General features: G+C 37.7%; 2 protein-coding genes and 1 pseudogene across 4 annotated transcripts; 2 read left to right on the forward strand and 1 right to left on the reverse strand.

The window, feature by feature from the left end:
* Positions 1-161: 161 nt before the first annotated feature.
* LOC135643986 (putative vesicle-associated membrane protein 726) lies at positions 162-3,349 on the reverse strand (annotated as a pseudogene).
* A 184-nt stretch (positions 3,350-3,533) lies between these two features.
* LOC135643987 (1,4-dihydroxy-2-naphthoyl-CoA thioesterase 1-like) lies at positions 3,534-5,010 on the forward strand. Of its 2 annotated transcripts, none has more exons than XM_065161321.1 (3): positions 3,534-3,818; positions 3,899-4,090; positions 4,182-4,322. In XM_065161321.1, exons 1-3 carry the CDS (start codon positions 3,687-3,689, stop codon positions 4,305-4,307), a joined length of 450 nt encoding a protein of 149 aa, XP_065017393.1. In that variant the 5' UTR covers positions 3,534-3,686; the 3' UTR covers positions 4,308-4,322. The 2 variants fall into 2 exon arrangements, with proteins under 2 accessions (XP_065017393.1, XP_065017392.1); XM_065161320.1 differs by lacking the exon at positions 4,182-4,322 and adding an exon at positions 4,644-5,010 and having other exon boundaries at positions 3,549-3,818.
* Positions 5,011-6,159: 1,149 nt separating this feature from the next.
* Positions 6,160-12,207, forward strand: LOC135645131 (pentatricopeptide repeat-containing protein At1g18900-like). 2 transcript variants are annotated; one of them, XM_065163223.1, is made up of 3 exons: positions 6,160-6,369; positions 9,228-9,307; positions 9,467-12,207. In XM_065163223.1, the coding sequence occupies exon 3, from the start codon at positions 9,470-9,472 to the stop codon at positions 12,068-12,070; it is 2,601 nt and encodes an 866-aa protein (XP_065019295.1). In that variant the 5' UTR covers positions 6,160-6,369; positions 9,228-9,307; positions 9,467-9,469; the 3' UTR covers positions 12,071-12,207. The 2 variants fall into 2 exon arrangements, with proteins under 2 accessions (XP_065019295.1, XP_065019296.1); XM_065163224.1 differs by lacking the exon at positions 6,160-6,369 and adding an exon at positions 6,376-6,550.
* Positions 12,208-17,713: the final 5,506 nt, after the last annotated feature.

Below are 17,713 nucleotides of genomic sequence, written 5' to 3' on the forward strand. Positions count from 1 at the left end.
TCTCACAACAGTGATGCAGGAGAGACTACTTGATCGACAGGCTGTTTCCTGATCATAGGCTGTAAACAAGAGCTCCACAAAATGTTTAGAGAGAAGTTTAGAAAGCACAATGAAACAATAAAGAAAGAATAAATCATTTAGTTTATAATCACAAGCGATAATAAAGCATCAACAAAGCAACTGCCTGTTCATATGGAAAGAAAGAATCACGTCCAGGCTATACACGCATGACATACAATATGCTAAGCTACTCCCATCCCGGTTCCCAGCAACCAAGAACATAGAAGTCCCAGCAAGCAAGAAAATGGAAGGAAAATACTCATTCGCAACCGGGAATGCTAAAGCCACAAATCACCAGTGTTCATGAAACTAGTAGGCTATACCATTACACAAACAGAACCAGTCCTATAAGGGAAAGGGTGGTTTCCACAGTAGCATATCCATTGACATTAGCATTTAAAGCCATGACACACAGACAAAACTATGATAAGGATAAGCGCAATAATGATGCCCAAGACGATCAGTTTGATCTTCATGTTCTGTAGCCACATCTTCCTTCTCATCTTTGTCCCTTGCTGCCTAAAATCTTGTGCCTGTGATATCAAACATCAGAGAGGAAGTTATTAGAAAATGTATGACAACAAATGGAAAGCATGGTTCTCCTATACTATTACGGTGATATAATGAAGAGTTTGTTTGATGAGGCAGCATTCTTGGGGACCTCCTAACTGACTTCCATTATATATACAACTTGCATACCTGGGAATGAAGGTTTTCTGTCTTGTCAACAAGCAACTCAATTTTCTCCCCACGGTCAAGAACCTGAAGGATCAAGAAATATTATCAAAAGAACAGAATTCATAACATCCCACCGCTGCATGAAAAAAAAAGCCTAGCATGAACTTTTCAATTAAATGGAAACAACTTAGCACCTTTTCGATGTTTTCCATCATAACTCCTTTGACTTCAGAAACCTGAGCTTTCACCTTGGCAAGCTTGCTTATCTCTTCAGGGTGGTCTACGCAGTACTGCATGTGCTCTTTAAGCTTGGACCTGATGTGATAGTGAGAGATACATTATTAACTTTGCTTAGACAACATTAGATGAATTGTTTGAACATTTGCATGGTTTTCAGAAAGGTCACCCAAACTCGCGGCTGAGACTATTTGCAGAAGCAGTTGCAGCCTTTCCCGCCCCATACTTTTTGTTGAAGTCCTCCTTCACCCTCTCCAGAAAGGCAATGGGAATTTGCCTACCAACCGACTCAACAGCAACTACACAATATGCTGCAAGATGCATGATTTCACTTAAGCACCAGAATAAAATATAAGACTCTCAACTTTTGCAAGTACTAAATTATTAGATTTGGATAAGAAGATTGCATATACACTATGTACAACAGTGAAACAACATTGCCTCTTGGAGCAACATAATTATTAAAACTCAAGCAGGTACGAGGAAACCTTTCCTAAGAAGCAAAATGGCAACAAAGCTAGACATCCAATTGGATGACAAGTCCACATAACAAACACCTAAGGAACTAAGGCCCAAGTCTAACCTTATAAACCATACTTATCAGAAAAATAAATCAATATGCAAGTCACAAAAATGCAAATGCAGAAAACCCATGGGCTTTATGACTATATAACAATACAATTCTGAAACAGTTAAGACAAACTGACAAAGCATAGACTCAAGAAATATTGCATATAAACTTAAATCAAAATGAACTTATTATTCTAATAATAAGATGTATGACTAGTAAAATGGTACCAAAGATAATATTTATGTGAGCCCATGGTAACTTTCCATATGCCTGGAAAAAGGCCAGTGAACAGCAATCCTTTAGCTGTTGAAAGATAGATTTTACCATGAACATATTCCTTCAGGCAAAGGAAGAATTAAAATATCAAAAGAGAATAAAATTCGTCCACCGAGGAACTATTGTAGCTCTCTAGAGGCATATTTAAATTTTCTTTTCTCTTATGTAACTTATATATACAGTGGCCAATACTAGAGGATTAAATGTGAACCATCACAGCTCAAGATGCACAAATATCTCTCAAACTGATATCAACACTACTAATGGGCCCACAGTTACACTACTACTGATAGCAAAGGCAAGATAGAAGTCTGTAGTGAAGTTTGAAGGTCTCCCTGATTTGTAACTAGGAAAAGAACAAGGAGAGAATCTCCATTTCGATGGTAGATAAGTACCCTTAATCAAAATATTCAACCAATAGGTTTTCCAACCCAGCGCAAAGATGCAAAGTTGAAAGAATCAAAGACAGACAGATGTCTACAAACTATCATCATTCAGTTAATCTCTAATAAGAAGAAATAGCTTTTGGAATAGAATCCTTTAAAATTACATACTTAAACATGATGCGATAGGCCGAAAGAAACACATAATGTACATTCAAATAAGCAATGGCCAATGCAAATGAGATGCCTAATACGATTCAAATAACTGTATCTAGATTGTCTAATTTTCACTGATTCAATCAGATCTTCCAGGTATCTAATAATTCAATCAACTATTTGTAGACACACGACTCTCAGATTGATTCCATCGGCTTTCTATAGACCGTCCAGTTATCTACTATGCAATCAAATTAATCTAAATCTTCCAGTTCTCTAATCAATGATATTGCTAGTGATCTCGACAAGATAAAAAAGGACAAAAACACTATTGCAACATTTCCTTTGAACCGAGTATATTTTCCGATGCAACATGCAAAACAAAATCATCCTGACCCACTCCAACGCATGAAAACTTTGTAAGAAGATTCATCTCATTTGTTTCCTCTTTTCACTCGATAATTTTTTTTTTTCCAAATGTGCAAAATAACGATATCAAACTACCAGGACTAGCACGAATTTCCCCTTCGATTATTCTAGAGACATCACGATCCATCAAAATCAACCAAAAAACAAACCCTAGATAAGCCCTCAAATCAACCGAAACCCACACCTCGCACCACGCCAAAACCGCGAGGAGGATGGATCGAGTCGAGCGAAAACCCTAAATCGTCCGGATCGAGATCCAGGGCACTCACTGTATCCGTCCTCGACGAGGTAATTGAAGGTGTGGCCGTCGCAGTTGTAGGTGAACTTGTTGTTGCTAGCGGGGAGCTTTTGCAGGCACTGGGCGGCGATGCTGTTGAAGTTGCCGCTGAACTCGGTGTACTCCGCCAAGATCACCGTGCCCCTCGCGACGAAGCTGTAGATCAGCGACTGTTGTCCCATTTCCCGATCCCAGAAGAAACCCTAATCCAAGATCCACGGAAGCGGAACCGGGGATGCCGATCTCCGCGACGATGGAGAGAGAGAGTCCACTGGTTAAGCGAGGAAATGATAAAGCGAGAGATTGACTTGGATCTGACGGGCCGTTGTCGTAATTAACAATATGGTGAGGGGGTGAACGAAAAAGTTGTTATTACTGCACTTATCCGTGGCGGTGATAAGTTAAAGCTAATATTTGGATTTTAGAGGGCGGCATATGAAAATTTTGAACCAGCCTATTTCCGAACCATCGAACGACCAGTATACATTTCCCCTTTTCCAACAATAATTTAATGGCTGTGACCGGACCCCCACCATGTTCTGTTAACCGGTGACTCCAATCATTCCTCCCCTTTGTGGCCTCAGAAGACGAAGAAGAAGAAGAAGAAGAGTAGGTGACGATGACGAAGCCACCACCGACGTCAAAGACGGCAGAGCTGGACGCGCCGCTCCATGCCATCGGCTTCGAGATCGACGTCGTCTCCGCAACGAGGGTCAACGGCCGGCTTACCGTCACCGAGTCCTGCTGCCAGGTACGCGCGCGCCGCCCGGCCGGTGTTCTTGTTTTGGGGGATGCGTGTGAGGAAGTAATGGGCGGGAGTGGGATTGGCAGCCGTTCAAGGTGCTCCACGGAGGGGTATCGGCGCTGATAGCGGAGGCGCTGGCCAGCATGGGGGCGCACGTCGCCTCCGGGTACCGGCGGGTGGCGGGCATCCAGCTCAGCATCAACCACCACCGCAGCGCCCGCGCCGGTGACCGCGTCTTCGCCGAGGCCACCCCTCTCCAACCCGGCAAAACCATACAGGTCCGTGCATAACTCTCTCTCTCTCTCTCTCTCTCTCTCTCTCTCTCTCTCTCGTGCCGGTTCTTATGGTCAATCTACCACCCAAGAGAAGACCCGAAGGCGATGTTGTGGAACCCGCCACCACTGTCTCGGCCGAGATCTGCAGGCGTTGCCTCCGTCTCCAGTCATCGTCACGTGGGTCGGTGGGGGGCGTGCGTTGCAGGGCGGGAATGGGTAGTATTGTTCGCTATCTGGGTAGGAAGTGAACGTGGCAACATCTGAGCGGTAGATAAAAGCTCCGACGTAGTGGTCCCGTGTCGATCGGTAACGGACGTGCCCGGACGTGCTGAAACCACCACTAATACGCCACGGCATCGGTGGAACCGCCTTCTCTCCAATCACAAAGCAGGTAGGCCGTAGACGAGCCTAGTAACGTTAGGGGAAAACAATTAACGCTATGAAAGGTATAATGACGTGGTCCTCCATCACTGGTGAACACGAGTGGGACATGCTATCATCTTCCACGTATGATACAGCTAACAAGGAATCATAAACGTTAGATGGTTTATTTCAGGTGTGGGAGGTGCGTCTATGGAAGATGGATCAGTCCACCTTAGAGAAGGCGGTCTTGATGTCCTCATCGAGGGTTACACTGCTGTCAAATATGCCCGTACCAGATGATGCACAAGATTCAGTGGAAAACTTGAAGAAATATGCTAGGTTATGAGCAATTGATAACACGTACAAGCGGGAACAATTTGGCTAATAGATATATTTCTTTCTGCTGAGCACTCGTTCTCCTCAGCACAAGCTATTTTATGCATGCAACCAGAATAAGGACATCTAAAAGGAAATATGGACATGATGATGATATATCACTGCTAAGTATCGTCCTTGTTACTTGTTATTGTCTTTATTATGAAATGTTATGTGTTCTTGTATTTCGTATAATCGTTCTCACGGATCGACTCCTCATTTAATTTTGATGGTATAGAAGCTCATCATAAAAGGTGACATGCTTCATTGTTGACCCTGTAGCGCGTGAGACAATCATTATTTGTATTAATATATCATATTAATAATAGGGAAGAAACGCACGATCTTTTCTACCCACGTGTGTGATTCCCTGTCCCTACTCATGTGATGATTGGTAGCTTCCGGGGGCCCGCTTGAGATCTATTACGTGGGCACTTGCGTAAGAAACATTACAGATTTCACATGAACGCTCTCCGTGCACGTGATTCATTTTTTATGCACGTGACTTCACCAGCCGCATATCTTTGTCGAACGCGACACGCGTTTGGTGTTTGATGTGTCACCATTTACACCTCAAATCTCGCTGCCATTATGACCACAAGCTCCAGGGCAGCAAAACAAATCACGTCACATGGCATCGGGTGATTCACCGGATCTTACAGTAGCATCCAATGGCTCAAGATCCGTCCCCCCAGATGAGGGTGCCACCTGAATGAAGGCCTCTGATTCGGGAACCGAGCAATTTCTGTTGAACTCATAATTGGAGAGGATCCGCAGTCGCGTTCGGTGCCCAACGAACGAAATCGAACGCAACGCATGGTTAAATCTAAAAAATAATAAGTTTTCTTCTCGTTCGGACGTACTCTCTCGTCTATCTTCTTTGTCATTGGATGATACGGTGATCACGACGTGGGACCGGGAGCTGGTAAGGCGAAAAATACGTAGAAAAAGTATCAATTAAATAATTGTCTCGCGCGTTATTTACATGTCTTGGGGAACAAGGTAGGAGTGGCGGGATTCGATTGTGCGCTTACTCGGGCGGATCTTTCGGTCGATAAACCCGTGTCTAAGCAGTTCGCATAGTGACATGGGACCCGCTGTTTGCTCGCAATGAAAGATAGCCGTGGCATAAATCAGTAGATTTAAGTCGTCGCGACTAAGAAAAGCAAGTCAAATCCACGGGGGAAAACAATAGAAGAAGGAGCTGCTTCGACTACGCACCGATTTACGATACGACTTGGGATGGAGGGGGCAGTGCGGCTCTGGATGTGTACCACATCCTCGAGTCGTTTGTTAAGTCGTTCGATAAGTCGGGTGGTGAGCAATTTCCTCGAGCGGCATCGCACGGCAGGGGGGAAGGAAAGAGCAGAGAGAGATGGGAGTCCTATAAAACGCCGCGTTGAAATCTTTTGGAAGGTAGGGTTTCATCTCTTTCTCTCGCCCCCAAATCCTCGGACAAGAAGGAAAGGCCCCTATTCCTTGGAGAGGAAGGAACGGCCGCCGCTGCGCTGTTCCTTTCTCTCTGGATGTGAAGCGTCGATGGGGTAAGATCTTGAGACTGTTCTTTCCTTTGAGTTGATTAGGATGGAGCTGTGGATTATGCTTTGGTACGTTGTCACTGGATTCGGTATCTGGCTCTTGTAAGCCTTTTGAGATGCTGGTTCCTTCATGACGAGCGGTGGATTGTGGTTGGAAGCCCAGAGGCTGCGTTACTACGATCGAAAAGTTCGTCTCTGTGGAATCCTGCTTTCCTGAAAATTGTCTTGTTTCGATGTATGCTGTTTTTATGGTAGGAAGTTATCACATCGGTCTCTCTAGTTATGGTTCTCGTTCTGAAAGATTTTAACTCGTCATTCTCCTGCAAAATTCATTCTTTTTCTTGTGAAGGGGCTGATCCTTATGCCTTCCCTTTCTGGTTACAGTTATGTCTCAGTTCTGTATACAGTGGCGATAAGATCTCTTGTTGTTTCCGTGCGTGCTAAGACCAAGGCTTATGGATATAACTGGCTTGCAGCAAAATCAACTACCTCATCTCTTGATGCACATTGAAAGTTTAAATTTTGATTTGATGATTTTACCAAGGTCGGAATAGTATTAATAGATAAAGGGAATAGAGATTAAGTTAAAGTATTACTTGGAAAAAAAGGTCTCTAGTTGGTCCTTTGAGCCCCCATGAAATGCTGCATACTAATGTTTTTCTTGTAAACCTTGTGTTGGAGATAGCAATGCAAACCTAAGGTGCACTTTGCATACAATGAACTCTTCATTTGGTTCTTTGAGCAGTTTAAAGACTTTTGGAACCACAATTGGTTCAAGCAATGCGAAAACTTGACACCTTAAACATTGGTCTGGTGGTGGTGTGCCAAACCTGCTAACCAAGGGTTGAGGGTTGAAAAACTCATTTAATATATTTATACTCCTTAAATATTGGTTTGGTCGTGGTGTACCAGTTCCTTTTACCAAATGTTAAGGGTTCGAAATCTCATCCGACATATTTTTTCGAAGATGCCTGCTAGTTTAGTTGGTAAAGATTTTAACAGTTATCGCAAGGTCCTGAGTTCAAAATCTGTCTTCGCCACATACACTTTTTTGAAAAAAAGGAAGCTTGCAAGTTATTGTTGTTGTTCTTCTGTTTGGAAATTGAATGCTATTCAATTTATAAACATATGGAATATGTAAGGTTCCCTTTTGTGAACTGGGTGACAAGGTTTGAGTCACTAAAATAACATCTTTAAATATTTAAAGATAAGATTACATATATTGACCCTATCCTGTTCCCACATTAGTGGGAGCCTCATTGGGTACACCCTTTTTATGGGACATGTGAACTCTCCTTCCTTAGTGCTATTGCATTGGGTAAGATACGTCATTAGTACAAAGTAAGCCCATAATTTATGATGAGCATCAAGACTATGGACTTTCTTTTTGGTGCTTGAAGAAGGCATATATCTAGGGAGTAGGAACAGCACAAATATATACGTGAAGGTGGGTGTTTCATTAAAGAACCTATTGGAAAGAACGAAGACATGTGATTATAATGTAAGTAATAGTTGGAACTTCTCTAAGATTACTAGGTATATGGTTCAACCTCAAAGTTTGGGTTATCCATACAAGGATGGATTTTTCAACTGCCTCTTTTTTTTACAACGTCCTGTGGAAAGTGACTATTGTTCCAAGAATTAAAATAGTAAAGAGTGCTTGTTTCAAAAGAATAAATAAGTTGTGATATTTTAGCAATTAAAGCACTATTCTTTTTTTTCTCTTGATGCATTGATAATTTGGTTTTTTATCCTTGGGTACACATGCAGATAATTCAACAACATGCCAAAGTAATAATATGAAGATTAATTAGGCATTTCTAGGGAATCAGGAGGGGCTTTGTTAAATATGATCACCTTCCCTTCTGAAACAAGTTCGATTTCTGCATTATGATTATCTTGTCATAATCAATTATTTAAATGTTGATCATAATATGCCATCTAGAATATGCAAAATTAAGGTTTGATCCTTATACCATGCTTTCGACAACTAACGAATGTATGGAAGTGAGGATGGGTGATTCTTCTTGGTTTTGCTTACACGAAAGGATCGGTAGGTATTTTATAATTGTTAACTGATAACTGTTCATCTGATAGTGTTTTTAATTGTGGGAAGGAAGAAATGCAAAACCATGTTTCGGCTAAACTTAAGTTACAAGTGTTATCAAACCCCTAGGTCTCATTGCATGATATACTGAGAGTCCATAGGTGAAATATGAACTGTTTTACATAATTGATCTTGCTCTGATTCTTTGGTAGGCATAACATCATTCCACATTTCATCCTGAACTGAAGCTATTTGCACCCTCACATTTATGTATATGTATATGCATGTATGTGTACACTTTCTTGAGTTGTCCAAAGGTGACGTTAGGCCTTGGATTGAAACCAAGTTGTGAGAATTGGATGTTCTTTGGAACTTTCAAAAGCATATTAACTTCACTGGAGCCAAACAATGGAACTGGTTCACTTCCAGTTGAACTCTACTATGACTACTGCACTTGTAATTAACCAAAGATTTCCCAGTCATCACGTTCCTTGGAAGTAATTATTGTGATGCAGTATATATTTCTTTTTTTGATCTTGACATCTTGTCCATAATACACATGTATAGCCACCAGACTTTTTTGGTGTTCTTTTGATCCATATGTTGCCATAATAAAGGAGCTGATTTATGCATATAATGACCTGCAGTGTCTTTTGATTGTCCATTCTAACTGGCCATTGCATCAAGATTTTGACTCAAATTAGTGATAGAGTAGGTATTTTTATCATTATGCACACTCACACAAGCAGATGATGAAGTATGTGTTTGTATATCTGTTTGATAACCAAGGTATAATTGAACTATTGTGTTTTTCCAGGTTAGATCGAAGAATTTCAAGCCTGAAGATAGTCGCCAGATAATGTGCTCTATTATTTAAGAGCATTAATTGTAGAGCCTGTAAGTATGGCTTTTGTTGGTAATCCATTTTGGACTAAATTGAATAAGGAACAAGTGTATAATTTGCTGATGTGGCATCAATTATATTAATGGCATAACTCCTTTTCCATTCTGTCTTGAGGCCGTTCTATCTCATAGTTAATCATTACCTAATTGCAGATAATGTTGAGAGCAAAGCAAATTGGCACCCTCTCCCACTGTGCAAGGACATTTTATATTAGTGGTTCAAGATGTGGAAATGCAGAAGGTGCTTCATGCACTTGCTCAGAGGATGAAACTTGTGTTCCCACAAGGCATCCTAATAGCACCCTCAAAGCCAACACGGCAAATGGTGCCCCGACAAAGGCTGGATCTCCTTGCTTACAAAATGCAGTGGGATCCATTATTCATCAGAAGTCTCGTTGCACAGGTCCTGCCCAACATGTTGTCTCCTCTTCATCCTCTCTGAGATCAGACTCAAGTCCTCCAAACAGGAACACTGACAACATGAATGCTGGTGTTCGGGCTTCCGGGACTGATATGCTCAATTCATCTAAGCTTACTGCTGGACGCTTCGTGAAGGCAGGTATGGCAACTGTTAGCATGTTCTCTGAATTAGTGAGCCACAAGACCCCAGGGACAGAACCAGGACCTCAAAGGTGTATGGCTGATTCTACCCAACCATCTTTTAACACCATATCTTCTAATGACAAGTCACACAACAAACCTAATTATTCTAAGAGACAGCCAAGCTTGAATCTTGTGGGAGTATCTGATTCAAGCTCCACTTGTCCTAGCAGCTCTGTAGAAAAGCCTTCAATGCGTGGTAATGTGAAAGCTAAGCAGAATGTTACTGAATCTTCTATTTCAAATAATGGATTACCATCTGGTGCTAAGAATCAAAGACAGTCTGTTCGGCAGAAGGCGAAGTATCATTCTAATAGCTTCACCTCTGATGGAAAACCTGGGGGAAGAATCTCTGAGAGGAAAATGACAGGTTCAACTACTGAAACTGCTGGGTCCACTAATAGGTTCCATAATCCAATTAAATCTGCAAGGTTACACACGGGAGGTCCTCCATCTGCTGGTAAATTGGTGAAATCAGGGCATGCAATCGAGCAGTATTACCACACTTTGCAACGGTTAAAATGGGGACCAACAACTGAAGAGGCCTTGGATAAACTGCAATATAAACTGGATCCTTTTCAAGCAAATCAGGTGCTTAAATTACTCCGCGACCACTCCATTGCTCTTGAATTTTTCAGATGGTTAAAATCACAGCCTGGGTTTAAGCATGATGAGCACACTTACACTACGATGATTGGAATCCTTGGACAAGCAAGGCAATTCGGAGCTATGAGAAGACTGATAGAAGAGATGATTAAGGATGGTTGCCAGCCGACCGTGGTAACTTATAACCGTCTGATCCATGCATATGGTCGTGCCAATTATTTAGATGAAGCTGTCAAAGTTTTTCGGGACATGCAGGAAGTTGGTCGCCAGCCAGACCATGTAACCTACTGTACTCTCATCGACATCCATGCAAAAGCTGGGTACCTGGAAGTTGCATTAGATTTGTATCAGAGGATGCAAGATGTAGGTCTCTCTCCAGACACTTTCACATACAGTGTAATGGTGAATTGCCTGGGGAAAGGTGGACATCTTGCTGCTGCATATAAGCTGTTTTGCGAGATGATAGAACAAGGTTGTGTACCTAACCTGGTCACCTACAACATCATGATCGCTCTGCAGGCAAAAGCAAGGAATTATCCTTGTGTGGTGAAGCTTTATAGGGACATGCAAGTTGCTGGTTTTTGTCCTGATAAGATTACTTACAGCATTGTAATGGAGGTACTTGGTCATGGTGGGCATCTTAATGAAGCAGAAGCCGTGTTTATGGAAATGACAAGGGATTGGGTTCCTGATGAACCTGTATATGGTCTTTTGGTGGATTTGTGGGGTAAAGCTGGAAATGTAGAGAAGGCTCGAGCTTGGTATCAAGCAATGCTCAACGCTGGCCTGCGACCTAATGTTCCCACATGCAATTCTCTTTTGAGTGCATTTCTCAAGGTACACAGGTTTGCTGATGCCCATGGTGTTCTCGAACATATGCTAGGATTGGGATTGGTTCCTTCTCTCCAGACATACACTCTTCTTCTGAGCTGCTGCACCGGGTCACCCTCGGAGATGGGGCTTTGTTGTAAGCTCATGGCCCTCTCAGGCCACCCGGCTCATTCTTTCCTGCTATCTTTACCAGATGCAGAACCAAATGGAGGAAATGTCAGGGCCCATGCTAGTAGCTTCTTCGACTTGATGCACAGTGAGGACAGGGAGAGCAAGAGGGGTCTTGTGGATGCTGTTATAGATTTCCTTCATAAATCAGGCCTTAAGGAGGAAGCTGGACTCGTTTGGGAGGTAGCTGCAGAGAGGAATGTGTACCCAAATTCAGTCAGGGAGAAGCGCAAGTGTTACTGGCTCATCAACCTTCATGTCATGTCCGAGGGCACCGCGGTGACCGCATTATCCAGGACGCTCGCATGGTTCCACAGGCAGATGCTCGCCTCAGGCACCAGTCCTATGCGCATCGATATTGTCACCGGTTGGGGCCGCCGGAGCAGGATAACAGGTTCATCCTTGGTTCGGCAGGCTATCCAGGAGCTGCTACATCTCTTCAATTTCCCATTCTTCACTGAGAGTGGCAACTCTGGCTGCTTTGTGGGACATGGGGAACCACTCAGCAGGTGGCTGCTTAATTCTTATGTGGAGCGCATGCATTTATTATAGTCAGTTTGTTAATCTTTCAGAAATTTTGGCAGCAGTGCGATTTTGTTGACCAAACTTGACACTGTTATTCCTCTACATTGGTTTCTTCTGGTGTAATGCTGTTTTAGGAGCTGAAATCAATTAAAGTTTTGCTACTATATGCTGCAACTCTGTCTTGACTGTTGCTTCTTCCCCTTTTTTTTCTCTCTCATAATTTTTCCTCTTACTTGGCATCACTGTATTATGATTTCCAATCTGAAATATCTCAGCAATTGCTTTAGTTTAAAAGAGCACAGGGTTGAATCAAAACCACAAACACTGAAACAGAGCAGATCAAAGGAAAGCTTATGCTAATTTTAATTGATTAGGTGACTAATTTGTTTACTAATGATCATTTTAGTCAGATGAGCTGCTGCTTCGGCTGAAGAATTCGCGAAGTGAAGATTTGCTCGAAAGATTTTGCAGATTATTTTGACGTTAAATCAATTAATATTTGAACAACAACTCGACAAATAATAACAATAATTGAAGTGTAGCTATTAGAAAAAGGGTAATAGTATATATATGATCATGTTGACTTTCATCGCAACGGCTCTGATGTGGCACAAATCAAGGGAATGAGAGGGTACGGATGATGTGTTCTTTTATATGTGAGTTAAGGTGTGAGTGAAAAGTTTTCTGGATATATATATATATATATATATATATATATATATATATATATATATATATATATATATATAAAGATTGATGCAAAGGATAAAACTCTAAAAATTATTTATAAACAAGAAGAATTTAGAAATAGAAATCAGTGTAGATGGGGTAGAACACTAAGTAATCTAGAATTTATAAGAATTATTATCTATTTGTTTTATTTTAACTAAAATATTTTATATAAAATTTTGATTTGATCAAAACTAATTTCTTTAGAAACTAGACTCATATATCTTTCTTACATTTAAAATAAAAATATCTACCTAAAAAGTTATTTTAATTGATCCTTTCAATCCTATCAAATAGAGACAAAATGATTTGGTTTATCTGTATTGTTTCACGTTCTATACAAAATTTAGATAGGCACACAAAAATTATTTTTATTAAAAAATTAAATTCTTAAATCTTTCATTCAATACCTTATCTGAATTTGAAGTCCAAATGACTACCCAAATATTTATTTATTTTGATCTCTTGAATTTTATTATATAGAGATAGATAATATATTTGAAGTTCTTTATACTAAATTACATGTAATTTTCTATATAAAAATCTAATTTATACAAAACTTATTTCATCTGAAAGTATACTTGTATATCTTTCTAAAATTATCTTATTTAAACAAATTCGAGCATAATTTCTTATCTAAATATCTATTGCAAAATACTTTATAAAATCAGAGTAATAATAATAGTAATAGTTGTCTGCAAGTGGTTCTTCAAGGGTAGGTCGAGTCGAGTAATAATAAATAGTAATAGTTCCTTCTTAAGAATTGAGTTGACTACTAGAAGAATGGAATTTTTACGCTTGAATTCCGTCCTATTTTTATTTAGCTCTTTTTTTCAAGTGGGTAGTTTGCTTGGCACTTGTTAATTGCTGCCGCTTAAAACTTGACAATAACCTCGTTCTTTGGTTTACTTTGACCCAATAACGGAACTCTCTATCACCTAACTCGCCCTGCTTATCTTATTTATAAGAGAAAATAAGGGAATAAGATTCAACAAGGGATTCAACAGATTCAAAAGATGGGTGATGAGGAATTGTCATATTGTCCTCTTACGCTTCGCTTGTTTGTTGGCAACGATAGATAAAAGTGGAATATATATATATATATATATATATATATATATATATATATATATATATATATATATATATAATATGATATGAACAAAACATGATACTAAAACAATAAATGAAAAAAAAGGGTAATATAATAAGCTAAGACAGTTCAAAAATGAATATTCTCAAGTGTCAAAAAAGTTACCAAAGATAAAGAAGACGTTCAAAAATAATTTGAGACGATTAAGTGTATTGGAAGATGAGGAACCAACCAACAAATAAGAATTTATAAATTACGCATTAATGACATTTGATAACTCAAACAAATCTTTCTTATTTTTAAATTAGTTAGTAAAAAGTATAAACTATTGAAAAAGGGTTATGCTTCTCTTGCTAGTGAATTTGAAAAATAAAAAAATATGCCTGATGATTGTATATTAGCTAGTTGTACTAAGTATGAAAAGTTAGATTTAATTAAGAAAGAAAATATTTTACTATAACAAACATTAGAAAATTTTAAAATAGGTAATAAATCTTTAAAATGATTATGGCTAAAAAGGGACATCTTTAGAATTGACTTTGTGAGTAACATTCAACAAAAGTCAAAACACACGTTACATGTTTTACTTGGAAATAAATATAATTTTTATGGTAAATTTGGACATTATGCCTATAGATATTCATTTAAAAAATATAGTCCACACAAATTAGTTTGAGTTCCTAAAGAAACCATGAATAACTTAATGCAAATAGTTAACATAGATAGATCTAGTAACGAGGGATCCAAAGTTAAATTAGTACATAAAAGAAAACTTATTTTCTCATAGATATGTTTACAATCAAAAGTTAGGAGCAAGAAATGGTACATTGATAGTAGATGCTCAAGACATATAATCGGAGATCCAATGCACTTCTTTAAGCTTACTAGCTAAGATGTAGAATATGTCTCATTCGAATACATTAACAAGGGGAAAATTATTAGTAAATGAATCATATGTAACAAGTCAGGCCTCTTGATTGAATATATTTTATTAGTAGATGGTTAAAACATAATCTACTAAGTATTACTCAATTATGTGATAAAGGATATACCATCAAATTTGAATGTAATGCTTGTATAATTGAAATATCATATAATAATATATCTATGATTGCCTTAAAATATAATAATATGTATACTATTAATATTGATGATTTTTTATAATGAAACATATTTTTTTACTTTAAACAATGATGCATGGCTTTGGCATAGGAGATTAGGTCATGCTAGCATGAAACTAATCTCTGAAAACTTGTAAAAGGAATGCCTAGCATCAACTTTGTTAAAGATAAAGTTTGTGATGCATGTCATAGTTTCAAAATCAAAGAATCAAATATTGATGATTTTTGTGATGAAACATATTTTTCAGCTTTAAACAATGATGCATGGCTTTGGCATAGGAGCTTATGTCATGCTAGCATGAAATTAATCTCTCAAATTTCGACTAGAGTTTGTCAAAGATTAAGTTTGTGATGCATACCGACTAGGAAAATAAATAAAATGTAGTTTCAAATCAAATAAGTACATCTAAACCATTACAATTGATCCATATCGATTTATTTACACCAGTTAATACAACAAGTATAAGAGGCAGTAAATATGCCTTTGTAATTGTTGATGATTATAGTAGATACACTTGGACATATTTTTTGGCACACAAAAGTGATTGCTTTAATTATCTTTTAAAATTTTATAAACTTATTCAAAATTAAAAAGATTTTATGATTTCGTCTATTCATAGTGATCACGGTGGTGAGTTTCAAAACTGTGATTTTCAAAATTTTTGTGAGTCAAATGGGTACAACCATAATTTCTCTACTCCAAGAAATTTATAGCAAAATGGAGTAGTTGAGAGAAAAAATAGGAACTTATAAGAGATGACAAGAACCATGTTAAATGAGCATAACCTACCCAAATATTTTTGAGCCAAAGTTGTTAACACGATATGCAATGTCATGAATAGGGTTCTCGTAAGACAATTACTTTCTAAAACTCATATAAATTGTGAAACAACAAAAGACCCAATGTTTTATATTTTAAAATTTTTGATTATAAATATTTTGTTTTAAACGAAAAAGATACCTTAGGAAAATTTGATGCAAAGTCTAATAAAGATATTTTTCTCGATTATTCCTTTATTTTTAAAGTATTTTATGTCTTTAATAAAAGAACCATGGTTATAGAGGAATTCATTCATGTTGTTTTTAATGAGCTTTTCGAATTTAAGAAAAACAATTTTGATGATGATTTAAATTTGAATAAAAACTCTCCTCCCTTAAGGCATCTTCTTCCAAAGAATCCTTACCTAAGGAATGAACATATGTAAATGCTCATCCTAAGGAGTTAATCATTGGGAATACATTAAAAGGTGTTAAAACTTATTCTTCTTTTAAAATTTTTTATGTGAATACGACCTTCTTGTCTCAAATTGAACCAAAATGAATCGATGAAACCTTAAAAGATAATTTATAGGTTATTGCAATGCAAAAGGAGTTAAATCAATTTAAGAGAAATGAGGCGCAAAAACTTATTCTTAGACCTAGCGACCATTTAGTAATTGGTACTAAATGAGTCTTTAGAAATAAGCAAGATGAACTTAGTATCGTGGTTAGAAATAAGGCTAGATTAGTAGCCAAAGGTTTCAACCACGAAGAAAGTATCGATTATAAAGAAACCTTCGCTCTTGTGACTAGATTTGAAGCCATAAGGATTCTCCTTACCTATGCATATTGTAATAATTTTAAGTTATTTCAAATGGATGTCAAAAGTGCTTTACTAAATGGCTTTATTTCTGAAGAAGTTTATATTGGGCAATCATCCAGATTTGAAAATGCTCTCTTTCGTAACCATGTTTTTAAGTTATCTAAGGCTCTCTAAGGGTTAAAACAAGCACCTAGGGGCTTGGTATGAGAGACTTAGTTCTTTCATTATTCAAAATAATTTTATGAAAGGCAAGGTCGATACTACATTGTTTATTAAATATTTTAAAAATAATTTTCTTATTTTTAAAATTTATATTGATGATATAATTTCTGGTTTCTCAAATGAATCCTTATGAGTCAAGAATTTAAAATGAGCCTAATGAGTGAATTAATTTTCTTTTTAGGATTACAAATTAAGCAATTAAGTGATAAAACTTTTATTAGTTAAATAAGTATACTGTAAATCTATTAAAATGATTTAATATGCATAGTGCTAAGGCTATTAATGCACCAATGAGCACTTCCACGAAGATAGATATGGATATTGATGAAGAATGTTTTGATAAAAAAACTTATAGGGGTATGATATGTAGTTTACTATACCTCACAATAATTAGACCTGATATTATATTTAGTGTTGGACTATGTACTAGATTTTAATCTAATCTCAAGCAATCTCAAAAGTTGTTAAAAGAAACACCTAATCTAGGATTATGGTATCAAAAAACTAAAAATCTTGAATTGATTATTTATGCCGATATTGATTTTGTTGGATATAGAATAGATAGAAAAAGTACATCTGGAACATGTCAACTCTTAGGTTATTCACTTGTTTCTTGATCTTCTAAGAAATAAAATTCGATTGCATTATTTACGATCGAGGCTGAATATGTAACAGCAGGTGCATATTATGCATAAGTTATTTAGATGAAAAATACTTTATAAGATTATGGACTATATTTAAAAAAATATTTCTATAAAATATGATAATACTAGTGTAATATTTTTAACAAAAAAACTTGTTCAACACTCTAGAACTAAACTTATTGATATTATGTATCATTTTACTAGAGATCATATTAATAACCATGATACATCTTTATAATTTATTGATACAAAATATCAATTAGCCGATATTTTTATAAA

This window comes from Musa acuminata, chromosome BXJ3-8 (genome assembly GCF_036884655.1).
Source record: "Musa acuminata AAA Group cultivar baxijiao chromosome BXJ3-8, Cavendish_Baxijiao_AAA, whole genome shotgun sequence".
Classification (NCBI taxonomy): domain Eukaryota; kingdom Viridiplantae; phylum Streptophyta; class Magnoliopsida; order Zingiberales; family Musaceae; genus Musa; species Musa acuminata.

What these genes read in the sequence shown, in the direction of transcription:
- LOC135643987 (XM_065161320.1), top strand. Translation starts at nt 3,687, where the DNA reads ATGACGAAGCCACCACCGACGTCAAAGACGGCAGAGCTGGACGCGCCG. An exon ending in TCACCGAGTCCTGCTGCCAG is followed by an intron (nt 3,819 to 3,898) that starts GTACGCGCGCGC and finishes TGGGATTGGCAG; the next exon opens with CCGTTCAAGGTGCTCCACGG. An exon ending in AACCCGGCAAAACCATACAG is followed by an intron (nt 4,091 to 4,643) that starts GTCCGTGCATAA and finishes GGTTTATTTCAG; the next exon opens with GTGTGGGAGGTGCGTCTATG.
- LOC135645131 (XM_065163223.1), top strand. Translation starts at nt 9,470, where the DNA reads ATGTTGAGAGCAAAGCAAATTGGCACCCTCTCCCACTGTGCAAGGACA.